Consider the following 22,708-nt stretch of genomic DNA (forward strand, 5'->3'; position numbering starts at 1 on the left):
GCGTGGGCATTTAGCGCTCTGCGGAGCAGCAGAGACCAGCACAGGAGGAAGGAGCCGCCCTGGAAGGGGTCTGTGTCGTGGCCGTGCTCCTCAGGGACACCTGAGCGCAGGGAGGGGCCGTAGGTGCGCCCGGCTCTGCAGGGTTCTCCTGGCTGGAATCCAGCTGTGACTCACTTCACAAGAAACATCCGCTTCAGACCTCCGTGCCTCTCGCTGATACTCACCAACCTGCTTATCAGAGTGACGAAAGACCCTCTAGAAGACTCATCGAGAAAGGGATGAAAGTAACTAGGGGGTTAGAAATGCACCGTTTGGTGACAGGATGTTTGGTCTGCTATAAAAAGCACAGGAGAACAAGAGCTGTGGCTCAGAGAGAACAGTTGCTGCTGTGATTCACAGACCATGAACACAGGAGGGTTTTGAGATGTGGTTAGATGAGTGGGGGCCAGGATCTGCAAGGAGTTTCCCTGCAGAGTTCTGGGGCTGTGACTTCCTTAAAATCAGTGTCTGCCCACTTGCCTGGCATCTGTCTCTACCGACACCTCACTGTCCTGTCTCTCCTCCGCACTGGAGTCTCTGTGCACTAAGAAAAGAAAGCACAGCACACGTCCTTTCCCTTTTTCTTTTCACTGCCCCTATTCTGCCCTGGTGGTCCTGGTTCATGTAGGGCTCAGTTTCTGTTCTTTAGGACGATGTGTTGTTCCTCACCCACGCTCTCCCAAAGGAGATCACCCCTCCCCTCTTTTCAGGCTTAAAGCTTCATTTGCACCTTCTTTGTCAACAGCACAGGCGTGGGCTCACGGAGCTCCCGAAACACCCATCGGCAAAGCCTCTGTGTACATCGGGCTTAAGGGAGAGTTTCACCAGCAGGGACACAGCTGTGAGAGAAACACCCCCAACCTCTGACCTCCAGCCAGATAACTGGGGTTTTAAACTCCCTCCAGGCATTGAAATATGACCTTGCGTTTCCAAAGTGCTCTCCCAGTCCTAGCGATAAAGGGTGTGTTGGAAAGTCCAGGGAAGAAACTCCTTCCCTCTTCCTCTGCCAACACACAGTTCTGCTTTCAGTGCAGGTGAGTCTCGCACTTAGCCAAGGCTTTTCAAGAGTTTCATTTCCTTACAGGCATTAAAATAACCGGCCACATTTAAATACTCTCTAAGTGTTTAACTCTGCTCCCCACTGAAAAATCCAGCCATGCATCTCATGGCAGGGGCTACAGAGTGCTTCAGAAATACCCAGCTCTGATTTGGGTGTCTTTAAGAGAAATGACCACATTGAATGTCAATGCTTACAAATCCCATCCTTCTGCTCCTCTCAGTTTCCAGAGACAACTACTTGTTGGAAAATGGTTGTACAGGGCCAGTGTACCTCTGAGGATGCTGACCAGTTGTTAACTGTTTCTGGCATGTCATGAGATTTCCTACAGCACAGTAAGCTGTGTATCTTGAATCATTCCAGTGTCCAAGGACAGCTCAGATAGGTTTGGTCTCATTGATCCCCAGAGGAATTCCTAGCAAGATGTGAAAGGGACTAAATTCAGCAACCCGAAAAAGACATGAAACTTCAGACTGTTAGGGGCTTTGCATTGCCCCTAACAGTCTGATCTAGAAATCTGGCAAGAATTTATGGCAGAACCTTTCTAGGAAGGACACTTTATCTTCTCAGCACTGATTATCTGATATGTAATAAGGGCTTAGGAAAAGGGCAGAAGTTGTGGTCTTGGCACAAAAAGGTGAGACATAGCCATAACCTGAGATGAGAATCTTTGAGTAATTTCTAAAGTGCTGAGTACAGCTTGGGCTTTTCCTTGGTGTGAAGGTTGCCCCCAAAACCAGACTCACAGGTACTTGATGGCTCACTTGGTCAGTGGTTGGGCAATGTAAATGGTGGTAACTGTGACTTCACAGAGGTAACTCTGTCTTCAGGACTGTCTGAACAGCAGTTCCTGTGGGAGAGGATCTCAGATGTAGTCATTAGGCATCTTTTCTCCTCCCCATCTCTTTGTAATATCATTCCAATGCCTTCTTCCTCCCTTCATCTGATTTCAGCAAGAACAACCTAAGGTTATTCCAAAGAGGAAAAATTTTCAGTGGTGATTCTGAAGGTGATCAGATTCTTGCCAGTCACAGGAAGTTCATTTCATAACTAGGGTATCAAGTTCATAGATGAGCATGTGCACCATCCATCATTGAGTTCCTGGTGGACACTTGGTAAAATTTGGGTATAAAAGTGATTCTTGCTATAACTGGTCTTGGGGGATCATGACCAAGACCTTGGAAGCATCAGGAACATGATGAGAGCTAACAGGATGGATAGATGGCAAGGACTAGGTCTTTGCAGAGCCTGTCTCCTGGAAATGCACTTAGAAAACTCTTCCATGGATGTTACCAGCAATGATTTTTATCTTGTCAGGTCCTTGGTGCACATCTCTCATGGCTCATGGACTAGCATGGCACTCACACACACATGGATCTGCCTCGCTCTCAGTCCAGCCTGGGTCTCACTTATTCTCCTTGTTTCCCCTCTCCTGCCCTGGGACTGTGACACCAGGGACTGCCGTGCTGTGCTCCACGTGTTCCTCGTGGCACATGGGGGAGAAAGTGGCCACACTTCGTGGCTGACCCTTCTGACAGGGCACACTTTCCATCTGCCACATCACTGCTGAACCTCTTGCCCAGATGCCTCACCACACCTGTCCCCAGATGACACCCTGATTAGTTTCAAGCATTTTGAAAATTACATTTGTTTATGTGAATTTGTTGATTAGATGTAAAGCTACCCTCTATCTACAACATTTAACTCCCTGCTTTTCCCACCATTACCTCTCTAGTACTATGAAACTCATTGTTTCCAGGAATTTGATTGTGTCTGCTTTTGTTTAATATCTGGCTTCTGGTACAGAATGTCCAGTGAAATAACAATACTAAAATAGAAAAATTGAAAACAAAATAAATCCTACCATACGGGTCAAATCTCTTGGCCTCCAAGGGTTGGTTTTTGTGCCATGGAATCTCTATCAGAGCTTCCAGTATTGCTTTGAGAAACAACACATGAGCAGCCAAGTTCAGGACCACCTTTATTCCTCAGCAACTCACTGCCTTGCACAGGCAAGCCCTGAGATCTGAGAGCTGTGGGTAATGACACACAAAGTACAGCTTTACACATGCCAAAACCACTTACTCACAGATGAGAAAGATTCCAGTGTTTTTGGGACATTCTGAGGCACAGTGTTGGGTCCTGTAGTCATTTGTTGTTTGCTGATTCAGAAGAGAAGAAAAAACAAAGGTAACAGGTGAAAACTGAGAAGCCAGGGAGTAGACATGATTCCTTTCAGATCCCTCACTATAGAGAGGTTTGGAGGAGAAGTCAGGAGTTCAGCCAGCCTCACACAACTTTAGTGTGTTACATATAAACACATTTTAGCTACAGCCAGATGAAATCCATCATGTGAAGAGTGGAATTAAACTACTCCCAAAACTGTAACCTTGTTACAACTGGTGGGAAAATATAAATGTTTGAATGACTTCTAGAAGAGGGTTGATTATTAGCTTGGTTTATCTCCAGCTTGGTTTATCTCTATTAGGAATTCCAGGTTATGTCTGCTGACCAAACATAGATAGGTTTATGCTTTTTCTGTCCCCAATATTTGAGAAATAATAATTACTACAGCCTATTTTAGATCATATTTTCAGAATACATTCCCTGTGTGTAATCAGTATCAAATAAGTCCCGTCAGTCCCTCCAATGGATGCTGCCTCCATCTACCACAAATTTCAATACCAAGGAGGAAATCTGAGTTTTGCTCCTGGAAATTATGGTTTCAATCTATCTGTGTAGGTAAAAGCTCTGGTTTTGGTGCTGTTCACTGCCCTCTGGTTTATGGACAATGGGAGTAATTTGAAGAAAGTCTTCTCCAAGTTTTTTGTAAAACTTTGTACTGGATGGCAGCCCTGCAGGAGTGAGCAGCAGATGAAGGGTTAAGCTTTCCTTGTGCTGTTGCTCTCTCCAGCCCTGAAAGCTGTGGTCTTTGGCTGCTTTAGCTGCCACCATGGTCAAACACAGTCTGCTTCTCACTGCAGACAAGGCTGGACACAATCCTGACTAATCCCAGGGAAGATTTACAGAGATCTTGGATCCTCCTGACATCTGGGCAAAGACATCTGGGCGCTGCCTGCAAAACAGAGCTCGGAGCTAAGGTTCAGCAGGGGTGTTTCTGCTGGACAGATGGAGGAGTAAGTGGGAGAGAGAGAAGAAAAAGCAGCCTGCAGATAAACAACGAAGTCTTTTTAAAGTTTTTCTAGACAATGTAAACCTGAGCTAAGCACATGTGGTCGTACCAGTCTGCAGTTTTCTTCCAGGACCTTGGGGACTTCAAATGAAACAGCAAGTCACAGAGTTCAAAAGAAACAAGGTGTTGCACTTTCCTGTGAAGTACAGAGTAAATCTGCAAAACTCCTTCCTGCAGAATGCCGCAAGTGCCAGAAGTTTAAAAAACCAAACAGCTGAATTTATGGAAGGAGAATTGAGTGAACAAAATTAAAGACAAAAGTACTGGCACCGGCTCAAGATTTATTCAGACACGGATCAGGGTGGGCTATAACACATTTTGGGGAAGGGTCACTGGCTCTACAAGCAGCTGCCACCAGAAACATGGGCTGGAGTGCTGCTGTCTGGCCATTCCCACATCCCACGAGTTGTGAAGCTTGTGCCTTCACTCTGAAACCAGAGTAATGCAGCTGTGCCTGCTCTGCACACCTGCTGCTCTGCGCACCTGCCCATACTCATAACAATTTACAATCAGATGTTTACCCTTATACACGAGTTTTAGCTCAAGGATGAATTCAGGAGAGTCTGGGCAAGCTTTAGTGTATGCAAGGACAGAGAACCACAGGTGAGCCCGTGCTTCCCAAACACAGGCAAGCACCGTGAGGCCTTCCCTGAGAAATGTCTGAGAGGAGGAAACCAGGCTGCTCGACCTGCAAGTCCTGGCAAGTGTTAAAGCTTGTTTTTGCCAGAAAAGGAAACAGGTATCGTTTACTACCCACAGAGCTGAGATCTCTGCTGAGTACAGCTCTGACTCACACCCTCCAAGGGAGTGACATGACCAAGGTGCTGAGCATTTGGCTGGTGCAGCCAGGGCTGTGGCACACAAGGGCAATCTCTCTGAACAATTAGAGCAGCCTTTGTACCTGCAGACAGAAATATCCCAGTTTGATTTCAGGGATTATCTGTACACACACCTCTTCTCACTTGGTCATGCTATTGTAAAGGACAAAAATTAAACTTGCATGTTTACTTTAAGAGAATGACAATCACTAAGCACTGTCACTAAGGGAGTACCTTTAGCCTAAAGAATACAGAGGAGATTGCAACATCTTGGATAAACTCAGGTCTTTCACCCAAGATTAATGGTCTGAAGGAATGGCATTTCCCAAAAGTCAGGTATAAAAACTAGGTGAAAATAGAGTGAAAAATCTGTGCGATTTCCAATGGAAAAAACCCCAAAAGAATCTCAGGAAGAGGAGGAAAGACAGTGATTATGAGTAAAAAGAAGTTTTATTTTGCCCATTGAGGCAGAGTCAAAAATCATCCAAGAAAAAAAATCAGATATTTCACGACTCAAATAAAGGAAGGAAGTTCAGAAGAGGAGCCTAGGTGCTCTTAGGGATACTGTAAAATCCTCTGCAAATTCCAGAGCACTGAGAACATTGATGACTGATGAAGGGGAAAAGTGGAGTTTCAGTGTTTATCTTGCTATGTAAATTCCTTGTGATGATTCCACAGAAATAGTTTCTGGGTTTTGAAATCTTTCATGAAACATGAATAGAAAGTATCAACCTCAAATTGTCCCTAGAAAGCAAAATACAAATTGGGTGTTCATGAGGCTGGCATTGTGCATGAGAGGACTGTGTAAACTCTGTGTACAGATGGTCAGGGATATTCAGTGGTCAAAGGAGCACTGGCAACTTGTGCTGCAGCCCATGAGGGCTGAAGAAGGTCTGAGAGCACATGGACATGTGTCCTGATTGCCTTCATTGGCTTTGTTTGACCCAAGGCCACTCTGTCACCCAGTAGCACTGCCCAGTGCAGCACCATCAGGGACAGAGGAGCAATGGGATGGCTGCACAGCCCCTCAGGAGCACAGCATCCATCTCCAGGCAGGTGTAGGCTGCAATTCCACAGTAATCCTCACAGAATATTACTGTCTCCAGTCTCAGTTCCATGTCCTTCTGGAAGAGGAAGACTCTGAGCAAAAATGCTGTCCTACGTATGAGCAAGCAGTCAGACTCACACTGCAGACAGTTTTGGCACAAACTATCCCCAGGGTGCCACCAGGATAAATTCTAAGATAAATCCTAAGCCAAATTTTCCCAAGGACACAGTGGCCATGAATTTCAGTCCATCCAAGAGCTAGCAGCATGGTCAGGGTGCAGCAACATGCATCACATGCTGGTTGCATGCGTTTCCCCAAGATCAGTCTTGATGTGCCTCCCAGTGCCAGTGCAATCAGATCATTGGTGCCCAGGACTCCTCCCTGTACTTTCCTAGAAGGTTCAGTAAAAAATCCAAGACCTTCCCATACAGAATGGTTCTGTTCCCCCTCCTGGCTGCTCTGAGCCTGTAGACAAAGGGATCTAAACCTTCTAAAAGTGTCTCAGTAACTTTTAACCCTGTCCAGAGCTGACCTTGCACTGCAGGAGTCAGTGAGGAGCTGCCCAATCTGTCGGGGTAGGGGCTGGCAGGAGGGCCGGGAAAGGGGTGAGTTCAGTGCTCTGAAGCACCAGGAACACTGCACATTCCTTTGGAGATGGACGCTGTTGGACTGAAACGACTACGTAGATGACAATGATCAAATCCAGACACTCCTAACTCCGCTCTCCTCAGGTCCACATGAGTTTCTGCCCTGCCTCTTTACCAGGCAAGGAATGGTTCCTCCCAGGAATCAACTCCAACAGCCAGCACCACACTGGTTTCCCTTTTCCCTGTATCAGAGTTCTTCATGAATACACAGATAAACGAAGCTACTTTGTTATCTCTGCATTGCCAAAGAAAACTTTGCTGCTTTCTTCCTCTTCACTCCCAGAAGTATGAAACTGTGGTCCACAGAGACACAGGAAAACACCATTTATCCATGTGCAGAATCACAGTTCCTTAATCCTTCAAAAGTGAAAAAAAAAAAAAAAAAAAAAAAGAGACATAATTGGAAAAGTTTGCTACCAGGCAACTGGGGTGGATTTCATCACACCAGCATTGCTGCCTGGACACTGGAGACCTGCAGCCACAAGTGTTTTCAGAGCAAACCAGCCTTGCTTTGTCTCTGGCTGGTGGAGCAAGATTGCAGTGGCTTTTCTCCCCTTTGACCCCCCCTGGCATTGCACAGGACAGGTCAGGTAATCACGAATCTGTTTGTTTGTCCCTTTGCAAATCTCAGGAAGCAGCTCCAGCAAAATCTCCTAAATCATCAGAATGCAGCAAAGCACGGTGTCAAAACAATGCAACCCCATCCCTACCTCCAGCAGGACCTTTATCGGGAATTATCACCTGTTTATCTCAGAGTTTGGGATTACAGCAGGTCCAGGCTGAAGGACCCCACCATCCAGCCTGTGGTGAGGGCAGGCAGCACCACCCAGCCCACGCTGTGACCTCTGAAGGAGACATCATTTCCTCACTTTGCCTGCTATGAGTTCGGATACGTCAATATTCAAATATTCGTGCAGGAGAAAGGGGAACTACAGTAACTGGACAAACACACACCCAAGACAGAGGACACTCCTTCCTGGTCTATAATCCCCTGGTTCAGTAAGCCTTATTGAACCGGCAAATCACTGAAGTGAAATTTCTCCCAGTAATGCAGAGGTGTACTGTCCTTATTAAAATGGAAGGTTCAAAGGTTTGGATTTGTTCGTGGATGATGAGTGTTTGCACAGCTGCCTCTCTGAAAGCCCTTCAAACTCAGAGCACTCATAATTCCCATGGCTGCTCTGCCTCCTGCTCTGTAGCTGGTTATCCCACGTGTGCTGCTTGTCCAGGAGGCAGGCAGCGAATCTGCCGGGGGGAAATGCACCCCTGCCTTGCCTGCGGCACGGAGGGGCTGGGGAAGGGGGTCACACACAGCAGGGACAGGTGGAAATGGCACAGCCCTGTCCCCACTGCCCGGCCCGCTGCGCTGGCTCCGGGAGACACGGAGGGAGAGCCGCAGAGCCGCGCTTGCAACTCCAGCCTGTGAAGGACAGCAGCGGGCTGCCAGTCCCAAGGAAGGGGAATGGGGCTCTCAGCTCGAGGAGGGGCCAACCAGGGCACCCTTTCGAGGTGCCAAAACACCCAGGGGTGCCAACGCAGCCCGCCCCGTGGGGGACAGAAGGGATCATTGCTCCTTAGGGAGGGGCGGTGCGGGACGGTGAGGGAAGGAAGGAGGGAGGGAGGGAAGGAAGGAGGGAAAGAGGGAAGGAGGGTAGGAAGGAGGGTAGGGAGGAGGGAAGGAGGGTAGGAAGGAGGGAAGGAGGGACTGAAGGAGGGGAGCAGGGTAGGAAGGAGGGAAGCAGGGTAGGAAGGAGGGTAGGAAGGAGGGAAGGAGGGACTGAAGGAGGGTAGGAAGGAGGGAAGAAGGGACTGAAGGAGGGGAGCAGGGACTGAAGGAGGGTAGGAAGGAAGGGAGCAGGGTAGGAAGGAGGGGAGCAGGGACTGAAGGAGGGAAGGAGGGGAGCAGGGAGGGAAGGAGGGACGGAAGGAGGGACTGAAAGAGGGGAGCAGGGTAGGAAGGAGGGAAGGAGGGTAGGAAGGAGGGGAGCAGGGTAGGAAGGAGGGACTGAAGGAGGGGAGCAGGGTAGGAAGGAGGGAAGGAGGGACTGAAGGAGGGTAGGAAGGAGGGTAGGAAGGAGGGAAGGAGGGACGGAAGGAGGGGAGCAGGGTAGGAAGGAGGGACGGAAGGAGGGGAGCAGGGTAGGAAGGAGGGAAGGAGGGACTGAAGGAGGGACTGAAGGAGGGTAGGAAGGAGGGGAGCAGGGTAGGAAGGAGGGACTGAAGGAGGGTAGGAAGGAGGGGAGCAGGGACTGAAGGAGGGGAGCAGGGAAGGAAGGAGGGAAGGAGGGACGGAAGGAGGGAAGGAGGGACGGAAGGAGGGGAGCAGGGTAGGAAGGAGGGAAGGAAGGAGGGGAGCAGGGTAGGAAGGAGGGAAGGAAGGAGGGGAGCAGGGGTCGCTGCCGGGGGCGGGGCCGGGGCGCGGCCGGCAGGGGGCGCGCTGGGCGCGGGCTCAAGAGGCGCGCGGGGCGGCGCGCGGGCAGCAGAGCCGCGCGCGGGGCAGAGCGGCGCGCGCCCTCCCTCCCTCCCTCAGCCCTTCGTGCCCTCCCTCAGCGCCCCGGCCGCAGCCATGGCCAGCGGAGGCCTGCAGCTCCTGGGCTTCGTCATGGCCTTCCTCGGCTGGATCGGCATCATCATCAGCACCGCCATGCCCCAGTGGAAGATGGCATCCTACGCGGGGGACAACATCGTCACGGCCCAGGCGCTCTACGAGGGGCTCTGGATGTCGTGCGCCATGCAGAGCACGGGGCAGATCCAGTGCAAGGTGTACGACTCGCTGCTCAAGCTGGAGGGTAAGCTGGGGCTGGGGGTGCTGAGGGTGCCGGGGTGTCCGTCCCGTCGGGGCCGTCCCCTCCGCCTCTTGCTCTGCTCCCGCAGGGGCACTGCCCCGCGCCGGGGTCGGTCCCGTCCAAGTTCAGGATGAAGTATTTGGACTGGGTTTGCCAGTCCTGTTGCACGTCCATGTCCTCTCTCCGTCGTCCGTGTGGTCTGCCCCGCCCGGGTGCCTGTCGCGCTGGGGATGCCGCTGCTGTCGGCTCTCACGGGCTCTGTCCCGTTGAATTTACTCAACCTGCCCCTTCAGGGCTGAAAGTGCAGGGCTCGGGGTCCCCCATCTCTTTCTTGACTCCTGATCCTGTCGGGGGTCGGATGCGTGTCTCTTGGGGTTCCCCGCTAGCTCCCCGCCGGAGCTCAGGTCACTCCCCGCTGTCCTTCGGGGCACCCTCGGCACTGCCGCCCCGGGAGGGGAGCGGGGCCGCTCCAGGGCCAGTGCTCGGACAGGACCCGAGCTGCCCCGCATCGCCCTGCCCGCTGCCCGCCCCCCAAAAATCTCCCGGGGGGAGGAAGGGTGAGATTCCCTACGTGCGTTCCGGAAAGCGCCGTGTTTGCGAGCAAGAGCTTTTAGCTGTGCAGGTCCAGCCAGGGACTGGGCTGCCCTCGCTGGGCACGGCTGAGCGGCAGCAGAGCTCAGCAGCCTGGCTGGCATGGGCTTTTGGAGCACGGGTCCTGTTTGCCTTTGACTGTTTTGGTCTTTTGTTCTCTGGGAAAGTCGCTGCTGCTCCCGTGGGGCTTTTAAAACTGAGGGCTGGCAGGTGAGCTGGCGTCCTGCCCAGGTAGCGCTGTATGGAGTTTTTAGGCAGGCTGGTATGCCAAGATAATATTTGGGTCTTTTATCTTGTCCTAGGACGGCGAAGCCATGTCGTGCAGGCAGGAGCTGCAGCCTGGCCGGCTGGGGTGGCACTAGGGTATCAGCCTGGCTGGCTGGGTGGCACTAGGGTATCAGCCTGGCCGGCTGGGGTGGCACTAGGGTGCTCAAGCCGAGCTGGAGCCTCAGAGAGGGCTAGAGCGCTGGGGCAGATAACTTGACACCCAAAGGGGTTAAAACAAACGTACTACTTTCTCAATACCCCTTGTCTCATCTCGAGTCCTGGTACACCCTCGTCCCTCCCTAATTAATAAAATAATAATTGCCACCTTGGTCACCTTCTCTTTCCCAAAAGAATGAGCAGGCAGTTTCACGTAAACCGAGGCCCGCGGGAGTGTCCCCGAGTCCGGTTGCCACCAGCCCTTCCTGTGTGTCAGCGGTGAAGCCGGACCGACCTTCGCGGCCGGCCCGCGTCTGTCGCTCCCGTTGCCTGCCCCGAGCCCCGCGGCCCCGCAGCTGGCCGAGGTGCGGGTCGGCACTCGCGGGGTGCGGGGCTGCGCTGATCGGGGCAGTCCGGAGTGCTTGGGGTGCTAATTATGCGTCAGCTCAGCTTCAATCCTCTTATCTCCCACTGCGGCTGGGGGGCGAGGGTGCCAGCAGTGGCTGAGGAATCTCCATCCGCCCCCTGGATGCCTTGCGAAAGGTATCCTTGCCTCGGGGGTTGTGTGCAGCCCATTGTGCTGTAAATGGAGTCCGCCTTGAACGGGATGCCCAAAACCTGCCCCAGGCCCTCCTGACCTGGCCATTCATGGCCGAGGCCGAAACCAGCTGCTCCCCTCACCTTTGTCCTGCGAACAATACGGGCTCTTCTCTTCCAGGGCTACAGGGGAGGGAGGTGACAGGGACCGAGGCTGAGCTTGTGGTGGTGGCCTTTTCTGCTCTCGCCGAGCTCTGCAGAACAGTATGCCTGAGAATTCTCAAATAACAGGGTATGTTTATCTTCACAGGGAAAATCGGTGAGGGCTGACAAAAGGGCTCCTCGTTCTTGTGTTCCCTCAGCTTGCTTAGGCTGTGCCTTGCCCGCTTCTAGGCAGATCATGCCTGGGGACATACAGCTTATCTTTCGTTTTCCCTCCTGTTGTCCCTCCTGCAGTTACATAGGCCTGGGTAGGGACCAGCAGTGTTGGTTTGGGTGGAGGTGCCACAAAAACCCCAAACCAAAAAAAACCCCCCAAATCACTTATACCCAATTCAACAGCCAAACACAGGGACAGGTGCAGTGGAGAGCTCCCTTACTGCATTCATCCATGTCCTGGTGGAGGTGCACAGCTGTGTGGGCAGAACTTCTGCCTGGCCATTCTTTCCTGCCAGGGCTTCATATGCCCCAGGTGCTCTGGGCCACATGTCAGAGCCACATGCACTGATGGGAGAGGCTCGGATCTGTAATTACTTTGTCCCTGTAGAAAGGACTGAGCCTTCTTGCACCTGCAGTAACCCGTGTTTGTGGGAATGCTGGGAGGCTCTGCCAGCAAGTTTTGGAACATCTGGTGGCTGTTGCCATTCCTCTGGATGTGTCGGTGTTTGGCTGCAAGGCAGAGATGGGGTTGGCATAAGCTGATGAGCACCATTAGCCAACCGAGAGGTCTCCAGCTTCCCGTGTGGGCACCCTGCTGGAGTGCACCCGTGCTGGCACTCCTCCCGCAGCTGTGTTCAGCTGAGGGCTTATGTCACTGCTCCTATTCAGGCCACAGAAAGGCTGCGTTTTGCTGGCTTACGTGAAAAGCAGTGCGTGGCCACACGCAGACATAGCGGCAACAAATGCCACCCTTGCAACGAGGCTTTGTTGCACAGCCTCAGCATTGTTCTTGTGGCCCTCCAGCATGGTCCATGGAGCTTAGCCCAGCTTTGTGCTCCTCGGGGTCTCAGGGGGATGGTCTCGGACAGGAGGGAGTAGGGCTCCTGGTACCTGTCGCTGAAAGTTTCCAGCCCCACCTAAACACATTCTCCTGTTCAGGAGAGATGTTGTTCTGGATCCTGTCTAGGCTGTTTTAGCAGAAGATATTCATCAACCTGTTTGATTTTGCTGGGAGAGGTTCTGTGCTTGAGACAAGCTGAGACTCATCTATCACTTCATCACCAAACCTAGTACATCCGTAATGAGCCTTTGTGCCCTAGCCCAGAAAATAAACAAGGTTTTGAATGCCCTCTGGGTCAAGCAACATGGCTGAAATGTGAAATCTTCCTTCCTACACCTTTACCACCCTGGCTGAGCCTGTTCCAGGAGCTGGAGAAGAGAATGGGTGGGGGGAAGAAACAGTTCATGCTCAGGTTACTGCTGCTCAGTTCTGGTGGTAGGGGAGTTAGGATGGTGGCCCAGGGAAGGACAAAGCATGAGAGACATGTGTCCAATTCTCCATCTTTAGATCTTGATTAAGCAGGTAGAACCTGCTGGTATCTGTGCTTTCATGTGGGTTAAGGGTTAATTTGCTACTGTGTTTCTCAATCCTGTTTCTTTCCTGATGAAAAATCATGATTGAGTGATAACGCAGGCTCACTTGTGCTGGCTTTGAGAAGGTAGAGGGTTACTTGGAATGCCACCGAGGCTGTTCCTGTGCTGTGCCCTGGTGTGCCTGCAAGAGGAGACCGATGGGAGTCTGTCGCAATACACTGGCTTTATTGCTCTACAAGCAGCTTCTAAGCAGCTTTTAGTAGCTGGTGTTACTATGTGTTACTAAATCTCTTGGTATGGGAATTTCCAGGCTTTGTGGGAAAACAGGCTGCCCAGGTCTCCTCTGACCAGGAATCTGGAAATGGTGGTATCATGCTTGTCTTACTACCAATCTTTGTTTGTCAGTAGGGTAGGAGGGCATCAAACTTTACTTGTTTTCAGATATGCAGAGTACAAGGTGACTGTTACCTGCTGAACTTGCCTCTTGTGCACTGGACATGCAGTAGGGAGTTCCCAACCTTCCCATTTTGTAAGAAAACCAAACAGTGCTCAGTCCCTTGTCCTGCCTGGATGCCTTGGTACGATCTTTTAGACTTGTAGGGAGGTGCTTTGAAAGTCTCCAGACTGGAGTCTGATGCTGATGGGTATGCAAGGTGGCCTTTTGCAGGGTCTGGTAGGGGCTTGAAAACCTCCAAGCCATTAGTAGCTTTTGTGTATAGTGAGAGCAACTGCAAAGTGTGAAAGATGTTTGCTGGCCACTCTGAAACTGTTTCTGCTTGCTCAGATCTTCAGTCCCACCTGCTGAACTAAAGTAACTTTCACATGCTGACAGGGCAGACCGGCAGGATCTCAGCTCTCGCTCCTTTTAGGGAATTCAGCTTTCATGAAACCCCGGTAGGAAGGCTTTGAAGGCTGCTGGATTCTCCCGGAGGTGGACAGTGGAACATGCTTCCTATACTGCAGGGGTGCTTGTAATTCCTGGGTAACTTCCCTCATAAGGATCAGAGGGAGCTGCACAGCCTCTGTTTCACCTGTATTTTGTCATCAGTTAGTTGGATGAAGGCCCATGGGAAGGGAAGGAAAAGTCCCTATTTTAAATTAGGCAGTTGATGAGCATCCCTATCAGAGAATAATCTGCACATGGAGCCATTACAGCAATTTTGCTTTACAAACAGGCATTACAAAAATCCCATGGCACTTTCCCAACAGCTTTTCTGTAATATAAATGACATAAAGAGATTGAATAAGGGAATGGGATGACAGAGAAAACCTTCAAACATCTGCAGGTGAAGTGCTGAAGTATTTTTTTTATATAACTAAGCAGTTACCAGCAATTATTTTGTCTCAGTTAATGATAGTTGTGGGAAGGAAAGCATATTACTTAGGCCTCAGATAAACTGAATGAGGTTGTTTGTGTCCAAAACCACTAACAATAATTCTGAATGGTTTGTTAGTATTTTTTTTTAAGATGTGGGGTTTATTCTGTGAAACAGGTGTGAGCTGCAGCTGCATGTTTGTGGACTTTGGGGTTTTTTATGCCCTGTAGAATGCACATTTGTTATTAATTGTCATTGGGCATTTTAAGCCTCTGTTCTTCAGTTCTTGCTGCTTTGTTGCTATAGGGTTTTCAGACCATGTCTCTCATTGCTAACCAGCGATCAAAAGGCTTGGCTTCAGAGTGAATACTGGTTTGTATTGACAAAATACTGTTGCCATCTGACAGTTCTTGTTTGGTGCCAGGACAGTTTGTCTCACCTTGTGTAGGACTGTTTTTTCCCCAAGGGCTCCCAAGACTGCCTGGGTTTTCCTGTTCCTGTTGGTGAGACAGTTGCAGCAGCAAGGAGGATGGGGGAAATCCTGTTTTTCCCTCTAATATGGTAGAAGTTGTAAAGTTAAATTGCTGTGGATTACTTCTACTTGATGTCAGCAGTCTGTCCTGTTTAGCAGGTTGAGACAATATTGTATAATTTTGGATTTTTAAAGCATCTGGAAAGGCCTGTGTGAACAACAGAACTATTATTAAAATAGCTTTCCCAGCCCCTGGATGTGGAGCTTCCATTGACAGCACGTCTGTTAATGTGTAGTTACTAACTGGTAGCTTGTGTGATGATTAACTGGTGCCAGTGCACTGCACACATTGCAAAAGCGCTGCCTCCCAGGCTGTGCTGGGAGCACAGGGCAGGTGGAGGATGGTTGGCTAACACAGTCATGTCACATTACAGCTTCTTGGGACAAAGGAACAGAATGTTCTGCAAAGGCTCCAACCTGTTCTGCTGTCCCACTGCAAGTTTCCTACATGTTTCTGTCCCTTTGTGCCATGGAGCCATGCATGAGGAAGGGGGCGAGGGCAGCAGGACTTGTCCCACCAGCGCCTGCTGAGAGTGGGCAGCCCTGGGGAATGCTCACAATGCTGTATTTTGTTCAGCTGCTTCTGCAAAGCTGTTGTGGCATGCATCCAATTAATACTTATACATCTTGAGATTTTGGTGCGTTTCATAGCTGGGTTTTTAGAGGTCATAGAGACTTTTTCCAGCATTTTCCTGTGTTTGTCCCTTGGCACTGTGTGTGAAGGTGAAACGTTTTTTCCTGCCCTTATAACTGTTTTTCTAGTTTTTAGAGATAGCATTGCCTATTTGAGCTTCATGAAAGAACTCTTTCAAAACCCTCTCCTATAAAGTAATTTCTTCTGCAGCAAGACTGACCCAAACGTACTGTAGTCTCGATAAAACAAGTTTGGTACCTCTGCAGAACATATGGTTTCACATGCCTAGTACAAACTGGTATTCAGCCATGGGCTTCTCCAGAGCTTCTGCTGTAGGGCACAATTTAGCCTTAAAGGTACGGCGGCTGAATTGGTTGCCTGGGTGGCAACCTGTCAGCTGAAGCCTTTCTGAACACTGGTATCACTTTTGTCAGGTAGAAATTACTTTTGGCATGTAATCTCTGACACTGAAGATAAATCAATTAAAAACGAGTTTGGATACTGCAGTGGTGATTTATGCTTAAGTGACAACTGGCTTTGTTAATGGGTTTCTATACATGCAGCAGATGGGTTTTGATTACCACTCGGGTGGTGCCGAGGTGTGTCACCTTCGCCTTTGAAGGAGGTGAGAGATGATATTAGCCAAGCTGATTGAGGAATTTTTCCCAAGAAAGCCAACACTCATCTTATGAAAGTGTGTTCCTTCCTGTTGCTCTGATTGTCTTTTTGTTGTGTTTTGGTTTCACAATGTGTTTACAGAACAATAAGGTTGAGCGTGAAGGGGCAGATCCAGATCTGTTTTAGAGCAGAATTAGAACCTGGTGTTGGTATGGGTCACAGGAGTTTTCCTGCACAAGCAGTTCTGTGGGACAAAGTGTAGTAAAGAAGCTGCAGAGCATGGCTGTGTGGCTTTGCTCTGCTTCTGGCCAGTGCCAGCTCTGAGCTCTGAGTTTCTGGTTGGGCCACAGAGCCCGTTGTTGTGGCAGGGACTCGGATGGGTTCGCCACAACATCCGACACATCAACGAACACCTGCACCTGACTGAGTGCGCAGGTGCTCTGTTAAAGGCTTAAATCTTGCAGTTCAAGCCTGAAATGCTTTGCAGAGCTTTATGAGGATGCAGTCAGGGTGTTTTGAGAGGTGAGCTCCAGACCTGAGATTCTGTGTCAGGGGACATCTCTGCCTTGGTTACAACATGCTCCTTGGAGCTTATTCATTTTGTTAACCAGCCCTGTTTGTTCTCAGGGCTTTAAAGGGCTGTATATGAAAATTCATTCTGTTCAAACAAACCTGATTTGCCAGACAATAAAGCTCAGGCTCTTATTTCACTGCTAGTCAGGTGTTTTGTCGCCTGAGGGTTTTTTTAGTAATGACTTAGATTTTCTTGATACCAAAGAAAAATAGTAATGTAAATTAAGTTCAGTAGCTCACATAGATAGTGTTAGTGTGTCCTCATGCCTTCAGATGTCTCCATATAAAAACCAAATCCCAAGGTACATCAAGTCTGCTGAGAACTCACTATGGGAGGCATCACCCCATGCTCCAACTCTTCAAAAGCACAAGAAGCTCTTGAAATATTTGCGCATCTTTAGTCGATTAAGCTAAATATTTTATATAGAAAAGAAAACAAGGTATTTTTCAGTTGCCTGGGAAAGTCCTATTTCTTTTGCAATTGTATTTCTGTACCCTCTGGGACTCAAACTGAGAATGTAGCACAAAAAACATTAAATCAGCCCTGAGTTATTTGTATGAAAGACCGGTTTTGGAAATGTTGAGCAGTAAATGGGCCTTGCTGTCTGCTGTGGCACTATTCATATGTATCTCACTATTCATATTAAAACATGTGCTTAAGTACTTTGTCAAGGTAGAACCTAAATCTAAATTATTCTTTTGATAAACAGATGTGTCCTTCCAATTGGGATTCAAATGATCAAGGAACAAAAGATGTCTGAGGGCAATTCCCAGGTCATTTCCTGCTAAAAGCCACTGCATGCCCTTGTTTGCCATGCATTTTAGAAGAGGCAGAGTCCTCTGATCCTGATGCATGATCCTTTAGCCTTGAGACTAAAGCTGAGAAGGAATGTCTTGCTTGGCTCTATCCTGTGTATTAGGGAGCAGGAATATTTAGATAGAAGATTGCTGAGCCCAGTAATTTTGATTTGTATCTTGAGTTTACTTTGTGAGTAACTCAAATCTTATTGTCTTGCAGGCAGTCTGCAGGCCACAAGGGCTTTGATGGTGGCTTCAATACTCCTAGGGCTCGTTGGAATATTTGTTGCTGTGACAGGCATGAAATGCATGAAGTGCATGGAAGATGACCAGGTGAAGAAGATGAGGATGGCTGTCTTTGGTGGGGTGATCTTCATCATTTCAGGTTGGTAACATACAGATGTGTTGAGTGTTAAATGTGCTCTTTCCTAGGTGGCATATATCCTGTACAGGATGTGGGAAGGCTTGACATGTTTCTCCAAGAGCATTTTGGTCTGAGAACTCCTTAGAGGGCTTTGGTTCAGGCTGCCTGAGGCACCTTGGCACTGGCATTACAGTATATGGACTTCAGTCTTTCCATATCTGTTGGCAGAGCTGAGTTTGACCTTGCTTCAGTGAGAAAAGGCCGTCAGCAGAGCAGTCCTGCCTTTGCTGCAGTGTAACTGTGGGAAGCCTCAAATCCGTTCTCAACTTCTCTTCCAACCAGCACTAAATAGAACCGCTCAGAACTTCCAGGGTAGCAGCAGCTCAGCTTTACTCCGGATGCTGATTTCTGCTGTATCCTTATTTTTGCAGTGATTTTGCTGATTGTTTTTTGTTAAGCCATGACATTTTGTTTTCTTTGTGTGCAGGTCTGGCAGCGCTGGTGGCCACATCATGGTATGGCAACAGAGTGGCTCGGGCCTTTTATGACCCTTTTACCCCCGTCAACACCAGGTACTGACCCATTTGGTATAACACACTATAGTTTAGCATGACAAACACTCACAGGGCTTAGGTTTGGGTAGCAGTCACTCAAAACAAAGAAAGGGAATTTTCTGAAGTAGCTGGGTTGGCTTCAGGCTGTGCAGAAAGAGCTGGGACCAGATCTCATTATCCATGTGGCTCTTGGCTTTAAGGTAACATCACTGCCAGAGACATCACTGGTGGGACTTCTGTGATTTTTACCCCACTACATGCTAAAGGACTGGTTTGCACAGAGCTTGCCCTGCAGCTGTTGGGGGTGACCCAAAATACTGGAGAAACCCAGCTCTGAGCTTCGAGGGTCAACAAAGCCTGACTGCTCCAAGCTGTTGCCTTTTAGGAAGCCACGTCCATCCCAGTTTCTGCTTCCTTCTGCTTTGTGTGAATGTATAACTACAAGTGATACCTCTGGATTACAGCGATTCCCACTTTTTCTCTTTTCTTCTCCAGATTTGAGTTTGGGTCAGCTCTCTTCATTGGCTGGGCAGCTTCATCTCTGGCCATACTGGGGGGATCCTTCCTCTGCTGTTCCTGTCCACGGAGAGAAACTTCATATCCACCCACCCGAGGCTACCCAAAAAATGCCTCCTCCACAGGGAAGGATTATGTATAATGAAACAAACAAGAGGAGCCACCAGCACTGGTAGTGAAAGCATTTTGGAGAGGACACTACAATGCCACTGTCCTGAGCAGAGTCCAGGCTCTAGGTTCTGCCTTCCTCTTCTCCCAAAAATGTGTATATTTTTGTAATCCTCTTTGCTACTGGACGCAACTTCTCCTTTCTCTCCCAGCCCATGGAGGAAGGCTAGCCTAGATTCATAGGTATTGCCACTGGAAAGATAAAACCTCCAAGCTTGGGTTAAGTTTAGTATTTGGGAGTAAAAGGGAAAATGATACTGTTTTTATAGACGGATGTTGGTGCTTTTTTTAGTTGGTTGTTTTTATTTTTTTTTAAATAGATGGTAACAATTCAGTCCCATAAGTTAGAGCCCAGTGTGGTGTGTGTAGAAATTAAAGGAACATATATTATATACAGAATGATGAAACCAATAGCTTAAGGGGAAACATAATTTTGGGGAAAAGACTTTACATGTAAGAATGTTTGAAGAGATGTAAAATGCTCTTGTACTGTCTTATTGGCATCATCTTCAGTACCCTCCTTTCCATGCAGACAAAGGGTCAGAAACAAATTGCTGTGGCTTAAGTGGAAATCCACTCTGTTTGTGCACATGCTGTTGGCTAATGGAAGATGCAGTGTAAGGTAGAAACCACAGAAGTTACCAGACTCCAAAGCATCTGCAGGTTTCCCTGGTACCAGGGAAGAGCTCAAGGAAAAAGGATTGCCTTCTGTTTTCACTGTGTGTCTCTGGTGAGGCTGTGGCTGCTCCTTAGACACTGAGTGCTGCCAGTGATTGTTTCTCCATGTTCCCCTCCTGGCAGCTGAGCTTGAAGCTTTATCCCTGTGTGTGTTACAGGTCACCTTTTAACACTCTCCTCTTTCCTCAAGGCTTTCTCATTTGGGCTTAGTTTCCCAATCTCTGTTTGCCTGATGCAGCTAGCTGTGCTAAACCAAACTGAATGCACTGCCACTCCCTGATGTTTCCCCAAGGATACCTCACACACTGCCGTTCCATCCTGTCTATTTCTTGTAAACACTTACAGTGATGATATGAAGGCAAAGTCCAAGAAAACTGACCCAAAGGTTATGGCATTTGCTTGTAATCCAAGCTCACCAAAGAGGAAGAAACAAACATTTTAAAGAAATAGCCATCCTTACATATTAAATCATACCTAAAAAAATAATAATGCTGTTCATCAAAGGGTCCCACCCCTTCCCTGAAACACCCACTCAGTCACTTGGTGTTGGCTGACATTGGGAGTTAAATCCTGTGATTCCTAGAGGGATGGTGCCACTTCTCCAAAGCTCAGCCTTTTTGTGTAGAAGGAAACTGGTGCTTCTGACCAGGTTTTATAACTGTGTTTATGTTCAGAGGCATCATTTCCTTCTGTAGACAGGGAGAGCCTCTGGCTGAGCTGTGTACCACATTGGTGGTCTGTACAAGCCTTGTACCTCTGTTGTACCTGACTCCTGCAGCATAAAGTTACTAAAAGAAACCAACCAGAGCATTTGCTTCAGGCTTGAGTTGATGTTGGCCTGTACTTGGAGCTGGGCCACGTGGCTTCCCCTTCTCCATGGGGAATTGCCAGTGCACAGCAGCTGCCTCGGGAGACCTCTTGTCTTGGGAGGTGGCAGCTCAGGTCACATTAAAGAGCTGCTGAAGTCTATGCTTTTGTATTTGCATTAACCCTGAGCCAGGGAGCAGATGCTTGTACTGGGAACTTGTACAAAGTGTTTAAACAATTTCAATAAATGGACTTTTTTAAGGAAAAACAGACTTCATTTCTTGTTTTTGAGCAGAACTTGGAACAGTGCACATGGAAGTGAAGAGTGGGACTTGGGCTTTTGGGAGCCTGCCTGCCAGGATGGAGCTTGTTTAGCTGTGTGTATCTACAGCAGACATAGGTGGGGACAGATCTTCTGCAGTGAGTCAGGCAGTTGTGGCCTTTGGCAGAAACTCACCCAGTAATTGCTCCGATTGCAGCCCAGGAACCAGAAGGTCTGCTCTGCTCCTCGGCAAGGCAGGCTGCACCCTGGGTGGAGCAGGAAGGGGCAGGGGCAAGGCAGACTGTCCCTGGCAGGGGAGTGGGAGCGGCAGGAATGGGGAAGGGATGGGGCACAGAGCCAAGGTGTAGGAGAGGTGTTCTGTTATCAGAGCAGAGTCCTGCTGATCCATGTGTGACTTCTTCATCTCACTCTAAGGTCCTTCAGGGAGCATACTGTGCTTCTATTGTGACAGCACAACCTTTTTTGCAGGCCAGGTAGAGAATGGTTCCTGTTGGGCATGGGGTCTTACAATCTGCAGTGATACCTGGCCAGGACAGCAACAGTCTATCCCCCTGCTTCGACCTGCCCTGGAAACCTTTTTATGTTCACTGGGATTTTGAGTTCATCCCTTTCATATTTTTAAGTACTTGTGATGAGAGGCAAACTGTATTTTAAACATCTTCTTAAGCTCAGTCAAGGAGCTGCCTCCTCTAGCCCCTCACTCTCCAAGGGCTGTTTGCTTTTGTAATTGCAAACAATAGGAGCAAAGCTAATTAGGCCTTGTAAAGCTGGCAGAGCAAAACAGCCAGGCATGTGGCTGGCTGAGTGAGCTTGCAGTGCCTGGAGCAGGCTGGTTGCCTGGCATAGTTTGGGGTCTATGGTCATTCTTATTCCAACCTGTCAATTAGTCAAGGATTTCCATTGAGATTAATTTTTTCCCATGTTTTCATGCTCTCTCCCTCTCCAAGGACTCCTGCAACTTCTACTCTGAGGTTTCCTGGGCAGAAGAAAAGAGGAAAGCAAACCCACCTACAAAATGGCCAGTAAGACTTCTCAGCAGCTGGCAAAAATAGACCACTGCAGGAGATGCAGATCTGTGTGTGAGGCTGGCACAGAGGCAGGAGCCAGAGGCTACCTTGTTTGTTTGCTGTATTTTAACTTGGCTTTAAAATTCAAAGCCAAACTTTCATTTCCTCTCCCTTTCTGCCATGATCATGCAATTCTACTTGGCCATGTTTCCTACAACCCTTTGGCCATCTCTGCTGTAGTTTATGTAGAAAAGGAGTGGGAAATGGCATGGGTTGAAAGTTGGGGGAGTTTCTCACTGGATTTCAGTCTTTACACGTGACTGACATTCCTGCTGCTAAAGCCATCTTGCAATGAAATGATGGCATTTGTCTCTGCAGACAATGGGAACTTTGACTGCTTTTTGGCACCTTCTTCCATATCATATTTATTATTCACATGGTGCCAGAGCTCTGCATACTATGCAGGGAACTTCACTGTCAGTGGGAATTACATGCTCATTTATATTGCTTAGATATTTTGAAGGAGTAAGAGACCTCAAGATGTTTTTGGAATAGCATCAGCCTGTTGGATTTCTTGGCTTCTCCAACTCAATAATTTTAAGAAATCATCCATGCCCAATGCCTTTTTCAGATTTCTGATTTGCACAGGAGCTTCTTGTAATAAATTTGGCTTTGTTTTCTGTATGGCTCTGAACACATAGCTAAATAGTATTAAAGCACTGAAAACTGACACTTAAGATCACAGAAACAGCTAAAAGACCTAGTGACAGCTGTTGACAGCTGTTTGTGAAACACTTACACAAGCTCAGAATCTTTTTAATATAAGGCAGAAGCATAAATAATGGCATTACTGAGGGAATGAAGTTAATGAAGGACTTCTTATTAAGAGAAAATCTCAGAAATGTTAGTAACCTGAAGCTGCTCAAAAGCAGCAGATTTACAAATCTAGATGAGTAACCAGACAGACAG

The 22,708-nt window shown here is 48.6% G+C and overlaps 1 protein-coding gene across 3 annotated transcripts; it reads left to right on the top strand.

Moving 5' to 3' along the window:
• Positions 1–8,619: 8,619 nt before the first annotated feature.
• On the top strand, positions 8,620–20,717 carry CLDN1 (claudin 1). 3 transcript variants are annotated; one of them, XM_072933308.1, is made up of 5 exons: positions 8,620–8,641; positions 9,353–9,591; positions 17,583–17,747; positions 18,214–18,298; positions 18,776–20,717. In XM_072933308.1, the coding sequence occupies exons 2-5, from the start codon at positions 9,369–9,371 to the stop codon at positions 18,936–18,938; spliced, it is 636 nt and encodes a 211-aa protein (XP_072789409.1). In that variant the 5' UTR covers positions 8,620–8,641; positions 9,353–9,368; the 3' UTR covers positions 18,939–20,717. The 3 variants fall into 3 exon arrangements, with proteins under 3 accessions (XP_072789409.1, XP_072789408.1, XP_072789407.1); XM_072933307.1 differs by lacking the exon at positions 8,620–8,641 and adding an exon at positions 9,150–9,161; XM_072933306.1 differs by lacking the exon at positions 8,620–8,641 and adding an exon at positions 9,273–9,277 and having other exon boundaries at positions 9,318–9,591.
• Positions 20,718–22,708: the final 1,991 nt, after the last annotated feature.

Source organism: Taeniopygia guttata, chromosome 9, assembly GCF_048771995.1.
Source record: "Taeniopygia guttata chromosome 9, bTaeGut7.mat, whole genome shotgun sequence".
NCBI classification, from domain to species: domain Eukaryota; kingdom Metazoa; phylum Chordata; class Aves; order Passeriformes; family Estrildidae; genus Taeniopygia; species Taeniopygia guttata.